The 10,081-nt window shown below is 35.3% G+C and overlaps 1 protein-coding gene across 1 annotated transcript; it reads left to right on the top strand.

Annotated features, from left to right (window-relative positions):
- Positions 1-1,381: 1,381 nt before the first annotated feature.
- On the top strand, positions 1,382-4,165 carry LTPG2 (Bifunctional inhibitor/lipid-transfer protein/seed storage 2S albumin superfamily protein). The gene is made up of 3 exons (XM_021969544.2): positions 1,382-1,869; positions 3,794-3,844; positions 3,942-4,165. The coding sequence occupies exons 1-3, from the start codon at positions 1,521-1,523 to the stop codon at positions 4,046-4,048; spliced, it is 507 nt and encodes a 168-aa protein (XP_021825236.1). The 5' UTR covers positions 1,382-1,520; the 3' UTR covers positions 4,049-4,165.
- Positions 4,166-10,081: the final 5,916 nt, after the last annotated feature.

Raw genomic sequence — 10,081 nt, 5'->3', positions numbered from 1 at the left:
TTTTAAGGCTACCCCTATAACGGAAAGGCTAGAATGAGGAGGTTGAGTGAGGAGGTTATTTGAGGAGGTGAAATCTCACCATCAACAACAAAAAACAAAGCACATTGGGGGGTGTGCATTGGGGGGTCCACACCCCTTTTGATGGTGAGATGGGCCTCCTCAAATAAACTCCTCAAATAGCATCCTCATTATAGAAGCTCCCACCCCTATAAGCCTACCCTAGAAGAGAGTTGGGTAGAATTACTTGCTTAAAGGCCCAACAGTTCGATAGCCCGCTTTAATCTTATTATTGCAAAATCTTTCCGCCTCTCAAGTGGAAATACTCTCGACAGAATCTAATCTATATAGATTTTTTCTTTGATAAACAAAGGATGGAGACGTCTTTGAAACTTGAATTTGGCCTATATACTAGGGTAGCGTTAAACGAACTTTAAAATTAATTGAGTACAACTTATTACAAAATTACTTATTGAATTACTAATTTACCCTAATGTAAAATAACCAAAAATGATATATTGAATTGTGAAACAAACGTGACCTTACTCACCATATTCAACCTCAATCCAACTTCATCCAATCTCAAGGTATAATTAATTTAGGGAGAAGCAACCCCAACATCCCCTGCAGCCCTCTGCACTTACAAGGTGATGCATCGATGAAAACCAATGCTTATTTCAAACAATTTGGGGTTGCCTATATGCCAATGTGCCCCCTAGCCTAGTCTGATTATGAGTTAGAATTGCTTTCGCTTTCTACTCTCTACTTGCGGCCATAGTTCCCAATGAATTGCATAAACAATGATATTATACTAAGATTGAAACAAAATGCATAAAATATGACAACAAGCACATCAAACTCACATCAGGAACAACAATTTGATCTGTATCTGTGTTCTCAATCAGCGGCGCATTTGAGAAGTTCGGTTTCTCGTGCTTGTAATGAACTGTGGCTGTTTAGAATTCGAACTCGTCACAGCCAGCTTTTGAATGGATTTTGTGTTGTGTGATAGAGTGTATTAGAGAATACTAAGGGTATTTTTGGTAGATAAATAGGGTGTACTTAGTTAATTTTACATTTTAATTTAAATATTATTAGATCATATGGTGTACTGAGTTAATTTTAGGGCTCGTTTGACACCACCCATAATGGAGATTTGAATGGTAGGTCGTTAGAGTGAGCAAAAATAGAAAGCACTGTCTATGAAATGAAATTGTTCGTGGTCCTTCCATAAAAACGTACAAATTTGAATAAAGAAAATGCAAGAGTGAGTCTTTACATTCACAGCTAGATCCCAAAGAGAGAGAGGGGCAGGCAGGAGGACGGTGAATTTAATACATTGACCATAAATTAAATGACCGATAGTTGGTTATAGCTGGTAGTTGCACACATTTATTATTAATTTCGGCTAGCCCAAAATGCAGAACAAAAACAAATCCCTTTCTCACTCAAGCAACCCAATATTTAACTTCAACCCCCACTCACTTTGAGCAGAAACCAAAAAAAAATTACCACACAGAAAAATGGGCAGAGCCATCATGTTGTTGATGATGATGACGGCGACGATGCTACATGCCGTTTTGGCGCAGGAGGCCCCGGCTTCGGCTCCGGGGCCGGCTTCGCCGGATTGCGAAACGGCCCTTCTGGGGCTGGCGGATTGCCTGTCGTATGTGACGCAAGGCAGCAAATTGACAAAGCCGGACAAGCCGTGCTGCCCTGAGCTGGCGGGGCTCGTGAAAAACACCCCAATCTGCTTGTGCACTTTGCTGGCCAACAGCAGCGCCAGCAGCAGCTACGGCATTGATGTCAACAGGGCTCTTAAGCTTCCCACTGTTTGCAAGGTTCAGACGCCACCTGCTAGCGAATGCGCACGTACGTCTAATTTAATTTCTTAATTTTTTTTTTATATAAGCGATAGTTTAAATTACTCTAAATTAATCTGCTTTTCGAATCTTCATTAAATTTTAAATAATTTTGCATTGCACGTAGGCTTAGTTTTCTTACAATGAAAACGTGCACCCTATCTCATATCAACTACCAAGTTGGCTTTCTCTGTAGGTTATTGATGCCGCAGCTACCTTTAATTTTTAATTGAATTAGCATTTATTTTTTTGCTAAATAATTGAATTAACATTCAGTAACTATGAAATATTATTTGTTTATTTATTAGTGCATATATGCATTATTTAAGTTTAACTCTCTTTTTAATTAATAACACGAATTATTACTGTATTATTCAGGTATTCAATTTTTTTAAATTTGAATTTGAAAATTACAAATTCATAATATTATTTTACTTTTTTTTTTTAATAATTCTATTTTCTGGCTCTTTTTTTTTTCCTTTTCCATTTTGAAAAATAAATTTTAGAATTTGCTGAATCATAATGATGATATTTTTCTAAAAATGCCCAAAAATGATTACGGAAAAATAAAATAAAAAAAGCAACCAAATCTATAGCAAGAGCACCGACTTTGTTCTTATTTTGTTTTTTGGGTACATGACTTTGTGTTTATTTAATGAACAGAAAAGAACAGATAGCCTCTATCTCAGACTTTAAATTTTCCATTCGTCTACATTTCATAATGAATTAGTTACTCGTTAGAAAATATGTCAAAATAAATGACCCACTTCAGCTTATATATATATATATATATATATATATTTGTTTGTGAGGAAATTATTATATGGTATTGTAATATGGTTACGTGGTGTAATTTATTTATGTTGTATAATATAAGTATATGATATGATTGATATTTTCCATTTTTAGGATATATTATCGATAAATATTCACTTATATTATTACACGTGAAAGAATTATACTACAACCAAGGTGGTTGGTGTGAGTGGTTCGGCACTCTCATTCCTTAAGAGAGGTCAGGGGTTCGATCCCTGCTCTCGTACGGAGTCACCACTTTAGCCAACACTTTACCCCTTACGGGCCGACCCGGTGTGAGTGGGGATTAGTCTGGGTTGTGGTTAAGGCTTAAAGGTGCCACTCATAGTTGGGGCCCATCCAGGACCACCTCATGGTTCAGACAAAAAAAAAAAAAGAATTATACTACAAAGTCACGCACATATATATGTCAGAATGTAACTTGTCTAGAAAGACGAATTCTATGAGCCAAGTATTTTCCTTCCAGTAATGTCCTTACAAACAGAATCAACGGCATGACGTGCGTGAGTAAACAGCTGCCGACCTCCCACATTTCAATGCTCTCATCAATCTCTTTAATGGTTCCTACCAGAAAATTTCCACTCGTCACATGTCGCCGTATAGAAGAAACCAAAACACTCACATGGCCTCTGTTCTTCTGTCCACACAAATCATAATGAACAAACAACTTCCACTCAAACACGGTCCCTTTGTTTTCTTTGGGTACAGCCAAAAGGGTTAATTATTTTTAAATATATATTTTCTTTTTTGGTCTGCTTACAAATTTGTGGCCAAAAGTGTTTTACAGTATCTATTTTACAGTTGACCATAGAAAAATCTAAGTTTAAAAATTAACGAGTTTCACTGTCGCATTTTCATTAACGCCTTAGAATACAACAGGTTTGTTACTATGAACTCGTTTGTCAGTGCTTTTTTCAGAAGTGCTCATGTCAGTGGTGCTTTTATGCCAATAACGGTTCTACAAAGAAGTAATTTGTTGTTTGGCTACCACACATAAAAGAGCTTTTGATATTTTGTTGAGCAGTTAGCTAAAAATCACTTGACATATAAATTGCTCCAATTGGTCATACTAACCTTTATTATTATTATTATTAATATTTTTTGGCTAAATTTTACAGTTGCTGGAATTCCAGTGGGAGCTCCTTCTGAAACGCCAGCTAACTCTCCTGGTATGTTTTTGCTTTTAATTAAAGCTATAATAAAACATATCCCCAGAAGAAGCATTAGAATTTAGTAACAGCATTCTTCTAATTTTATTATTTATAGGTTCAGGGCATACACATCAAGGACCCTCTGCTTCCGCTTCAAAGACTGCCAACTCTGTTATGGCTTTCCTCGCTGGCGTAGTTATTGCAGTTCTTCCCATTTGGTGATTCATTTGGATTTAGATTTCTTTCAAAATTTTCATTTAATCGATTGTTGTTGTTGCCAAATGATATATTAATGTTATTAACTCCATTATATTATTAAGGAATTTTTATTTATGTTAATGTTATTAACTCCATTATATTATTAAGGAATTTTTATTTACATCACATAATTAAAATAGAGTACTATATTTATTTAGAATCGAAATTATTTTGAATGTGACTGCCATTCTGGCAAATATGAGTTGGCTTGAATGCGATGTGCTTCAGAAAAAAATATATATACAATATTGTTTTTCTTTTATGGAAGGTTTAAATATTTCATTGTAAATCACAGCGATTTTTGTAGAAATGTCACATGAATTTATACCTCAGTTTCAATTTTTCAATTTAAAGAAAAATTTAAGCCAAATGTCATCTTAATTTTTCAAAATCTATGATTTGTCATTTAACTTTTACTTCCTACAATTTTTCATTCATTTTAAGGGTATTTTAGTCTTTCTATTTTTTCAAGAAAAAAGAGACCTCTCTCCCTTTCTCCCCCACCCACCCCAACCCCACCCGCCCCAACCCCACCCGCCCCCAAAACACATCACACTGGTTGCTTGTCTAATGGGTGATGCGTGTGACAGTCAATTTTTGTTAAAATGCATGTCCCCGCCCCCACATCCCAACCTCTCCTACTCTAGCACTAGAATATGAAGCGTGCATAGTCTTGTCGGAGAAAAGAATCTGCAATACTGCGTTACTGTTGGAAAAATTTGGGGTCATAATACCAAAAAGAAAAAACATAAGAAAAAGGTGGATTCGGTTTGGGTGGGCTGAGGGAATTGTGTGTGGAGGGTAGTTGTTTCATGGTAGATAGTGAAGGACGAAGGGGCTGTGAAAAGGGAAGGGGAAATGAATTTCAAGGTAGTCGGGGTTGGTTGGGTCCGCCCGCCGGTGGGGATGGGGGAAGGTTAGAAATTTTTTTTTTTTAATTGTTTAAAAGATATAAAAAAAATTTATAATATATTTTTCATTTTTAAAATACCCTTGAAAATGAAAATACTAAAATACCCTTAAAATGGATGGAAAATTGGATGGTGTTAAAGTCAGATGACAAATTATGGATTTTGATAAATTAAGGTGACATTTCTCTTAAATTTTTCTTTAAGGTGACAAATTGAAATTGAGGTATAAGTTCAGGTGACATTTCTACAAATTCCCCTAAATCACAAGGTATATTATTTTTTAAGAGTCAAGCCAAACTCGGACATCTTACTAATTTGTAATCATATTAGGAGGAATTGAATTGAATTGAGGAGAATTAGATTCCGGAGTCCTATTAAAGTTGTTTACTAAACCATATGAAATCGGAGTAGGAAGAAAAAGAGAGAAAATGAAGAAAAATATCTGGCAGAGGAAAAGAAGAAGAATAGAAAGAGACAGAGAGAGATGAGCGAACTCGCGCGAAAGAAGAAAAAGAGGAAAAAGGAAAGGGGAGAGATAAATCAGCTGGGTATAAAATGAGTTATTAAACTTTGTTTTAAATCTAAACCATAGAAGCCATCCACCGGTTGAAAACAAAAGTACATAACGGCGGTAATCAAATAAATGGATGAATACAATATTTACTTTCTATAAACCCTGAAATATTCACGAAAATAATTAAATAGATAAACATTTTTCCAATTTTGCTAATTTTTTACAACGGTAATCTTGGAATGATGACTTAAAAAATGAACGGCTTGGATCATGGGATGACATCGTAGAGTAAACTCAAATGAGTGATCAGAGTCCTATTAACTTACTAACGGTTAGCGCTTGAACTAGGGGTGGAGGAAGAATGTTGTATTTGGGGGACCAACGTAAAATGCTTAATTATATTCTTTTTTTTGTGTGGCTCTATTGGGTAAATTATTACAAATAAGAATACTAGATTGAAATTTGTGGTTTTCTTTCTGAATGCAATTTTGACAAAAAATGATTAGTAGAGGGGGAGGAGACACGAAGGATGCTTAAATGTAACAAATTTTCTTACATTTGTTACCAAACCTAATATATATATTTAACATAATAAAATTAAGTTGGGGCGCGACCGCAGGGAGAAGTCCATGAACACTCAAGCGCTAATCGGTTAGTAAAAGCAAAAATAGTTGAGGGACCATTTCGGTTGAAAACCGTATAAATAAACACTATAACATGGATTTTAGAGAAGAAAACAAATCCAAAGCCGATATGTGAAAATTCAGTTTGGTCCTTTGTGTATGGATTTTGGAAAAAAAAGAAAAAAAAACTCAGAGCATGTGGGCTGAGGTCCAAGGCTCTAATAAGAGAAAGATTGGCACGTGGGAAGCCATCAAAGGAAAAGGAAATGAGAGTATTTTTGCTCACCACATTAACTAAATGTGTATATTCACCACCACTCTTAAATGGTGATACATGTCCTATATTCTATATACATAAAGCAAAAGGCAGAGAATGGTGAAACATTCAAAATACCAGAAAATGCCCTTGGTTAATACAAATATTAAGAATTGAAATTATTAATTAAATTAGGATAATATGGTAAATTCACACTTTTTCATTTAAAATAAATTAAAATTAAAAGAAAAATCAGATAATGGATCCTATTTTTATGGAACACAACTACCCATTATCTTTTTTAATTCTAAAATAACTTTTAAAAATTTTAAAAAAGGCCTCAAACAGGCGCGGGAGCACATGCGGAGAGGCTAGTTAACCTTAGTTAACTTTTATGTGAGAATTAAAACAAATATTTAAAAAGGGCCCACAACCCACCATTCAATATTAAATCTTATTTTTAGTGAAGCTAGCCAAAAACAATTGCGTGAAAATTGTAGAAAATAATAAGAAAAAAAATGTGGAAGTTTTGAAGGCCCTGTTTTAGGGATGGCAAAAATCCCCGCGGGGGCGGGTCCCCATCGGGTAACGGGGGGAGATTTCGGGGCCAAACGGGTATCGGGTACGGGGATCTCCGAACTTGAAAAATCCCCGATGGGTATGGGGAGGGGATGGTATTGGCATCCCCATCCCCGAACCCGACCCGAAAATATATATATGTTTATATTTAAATAAATAAATATATAATTATAATATTTATGTTTAACCCTACACCTCCCTCTCCTAATTCTTCCTAATCTTCTCTAGATTTTCATATTGATGTGATTTTGAATAGTTGAGTTGAACTTTATAGTTAATTTGAATGTGTTGAATGATAATTTAATATGAAACTTAATGTTAAAATGTATGATAAATATTTTTTTTGCAAAAAGAATCGGGGATTCGGGGCGGGTATGGGGGATAGTTCCCCGACGGGGACGGGGACGGGGATTCCCCTAAACCTATTAAACGGGGATTGGTTCGGGGATGGGGGCGGGGATGGAGAGCGGGGACGGGGATAGTATTGTCATACCCGGCCCGTTGCCATCCCTACCCTGTTTGGTATCCTACTCAAAAAAGTAAATTTAAAAACTATGATTCTTTTTAAAAACATGAGTTTTCAAATAGTGATTTTAAGATCTAAAAACTTGTTTGGTATTGAACTCCAAATTATTTTTAAGATCTAAAAAACTTGAATTTAAAATCAGAAAAATCAGAAACCCTAGATTCCCAAATTGAAATTAACAAAAGAAAAGGGCGGAGAGAGAGAGAGAGAGAGAGACGAGGGAGGGAGGAGAGAAAAAGAGACGAGAGAGAGAGAGAGAGAGAGAGAGAGAGAGAGAGAAAAAAAACTATAAAACCTCACTTTTTTTGTTTTAATAATGGGGGTGTTTTTGAGTTTTTCTTGAGTTTGAGTTTTTAAAAATGGGTCTACCACACGGGATTTTGTGGCTTTGGACTTAAAATCTGTTTTTGAGTTTATAAAATTGGACCCAAATAGGATACCAAACAAGCCCTAAGTGTTTATTCAAATCATTTTTGGTGCATAAATGAACATTGCAATGGTTACATGCCACAATTTTATTTTATTTACCTAAAATATATATAGGGTTAGTAAAAGCATCCATAATTGTAGTATGTAAAGGTGGATGTATGCTAAATTTATACCTATTGTCACTGGGAAGTTGCTGCAATGCCAATGAGAGGATGTAAAGGCTTGTAAATTTACATTGGCCACTATATATGTATAAAAAGATGCTAATTTACATCCATTTTTACAACATTTTTGGGGACCCCACAAGCAAGAAATGAGGAGAGAGGAGAGAGAAGAGCAGCTGAAAAGGTGATGCCACTTTCTCTATACACGCAAGTAGAAGGATACTCTCCTAAAAAAATAGACGCAAAGTGACGGGCCCCACAGAAAACAAAGTGCAAATTGAATGAATATAGCTTCCAACGATCACCAAATGAGTGGCTCAAATTGTTTAAAAAAAAAAATCAATGGTCCATATTTAATTGCATTTGAGTAATACAAAAAGATCGAATATACATATTTCAATTTACATTTTCCTCATTTGAGCAAAAATCACATTTACACTCCACAAGAGGCGTAAAGAGAATGTAATAATGGCATCTTTTTTTTTTTTTTGGTCATAAAGATGTAATAATGACTTTACACCGCTAAATTTACACATCATCATTATAAATGCTCTAATGTAGTGTAACTCAATATCAGAGTGACAAGCATGGTTATTTCTTCTTTTGCCCCAAAAAAAAGGCATTGTTATTACAGAGTAGCTACCCATCAATCTTTGCTGAAATTAAGCATGGAAATGTGGCTTCGAAATGGTGGAAGCTAGTGAAGAGCCCCATCAATTTGAGCGAAATTTGGTGAAGCTCTCTAAATAGCATTTAATGCTCTGCCAAACCTTTGTCCAAAACCCACTTGACTTTTCTGATTTGAACCCATATCTCAAGTCAAGTGGCTGCTGTCTCTTCCTTTAATGGGTGAATGATTTTGTGGCCCAAATTCCTTTCGTTTAAAAAAAACAACAACAACTTAACCCCGGCCCAATTCGTGATAGTTGGATAAAGGCCATGACTTGGCCTATTTGTAAAATGACGACTAACACCTACATTCACTTGAAGCACACATATGGATTCACATCTCTGAAGTCAGTGTCAAGTTCAAGGACTACACACACACTCACACAAGATTGGTATGGTATGGATATGAAGTTTTTCGATCGAGGGCTTAAAAAGCAACTTAAATTTTTGAATTTCATCAAACTGGATCAAAATGCATGGACCAAAATAATGGCTGATTAGAATTATGTGCATGGCAACAACGTCATCATTCCTTAGAGATGAAGATGAAGAAAAATAGGTCTCTCTCTCTGAGATCCCGTAGTTAAATTGAATAACTAGGGGCGGTTATCTGCTTCTAACAAATTAAACTTAGCGGCTGCTATTTTTTGATGAGTTGTATAAGACTAATAATATGTCATGCAAGAGTTCCATTTGTATGTCCCCTGGGATTGAAATTTCAAATTGGTTACGCTAATGAAATGAGGGATCTACAATAAAAACCAAGCTTTTCTTTTAAAGGGACTGAAAGCACTCAGTTTTCTTTTAAACGTTTTTCTGGTAGCGATTTTTTTTGGGTTTCGCTCTCTTTCTTGTTGTTGCATTCGACAGCTATATCATGTTCTACGCGGTTCGGATTTCGGATGTATATCCAATCTCAAACCAGTGATGGTTGGTGGAAGTCGTATGCCCAACATGTTGAAGAATTTGATGTCATGTTAGTGGAAGAAAATACTTTTCTCTGAGAAACTTAGTTATGAGTTCACAGGAAGTGATCTCTTTAGCTCCTTTTTTTTTGGACGAAAAATCTCTTTGGCTCTTATAATAAGGAACAAGAAGATGAACAAAAACTTGTGGCCGGCCCTGGGTTATTGAAGGCTCAGGGCAAAACTCTAAGAGTGTGCCATTTATTCATAAATTAATTTTTTTTTTATCAAATAATTCATTTTATTCAAATTATAAGAGTTTACAAAAGGCAATGAAGAACACGTTGGGTCTTATTAGAACCTTTTTTTAATGTTGGGTTTTATTTTGTAATGTTCGAAGATAATAATGTGAGGAAAAATG

Source organism: Prunus avium, chromosome 6 (assembly GCF_965620075.1).
Source record: "Prunus avium chromosome 6, drPruAviu1.hap1.1, whole genome shotgun sequence".
In the NCBI taxonomy this organism is placed as follows: domain Eukaryota; kingdom Viridiplantae; phylum Streptophyta; class Magnoliopsida; order Rosales; family Rosaceae; genus Prunus; species Prunus avium.
Note: the sequence above shows the minus strand (reverse complement) of the source record. Positions and strands in the feature narration are given on the sequence as shown.

What these genes read in the sequence shown, in the direction of transcription:
- LTPG2 (XM_021969544.2), top strand. Translation starts at nt 1,521, where the DNA reads ATGGGCAGAGCCATCATGTTGTTGATGATGATGACGGCGACGATGCTA. An exon ending in ACCTGCTAGCGAATGCGCAC is followed by an intron (nt 1,870 to 3,793) that starts GTACGTCTAATT and finishes TAAATTTTACAG; the next exon opens with TTGCTGGAATTCCAGTGGGA. An exon ending in AACGCCAGCTAACTCTCCTG is followed by an intron (nt 3,845 to 3,941) that starts GTATGTTTTTGC and finishes TATTATTTATAG; the next exon opens with GTTCAGGGCATACACATCAA.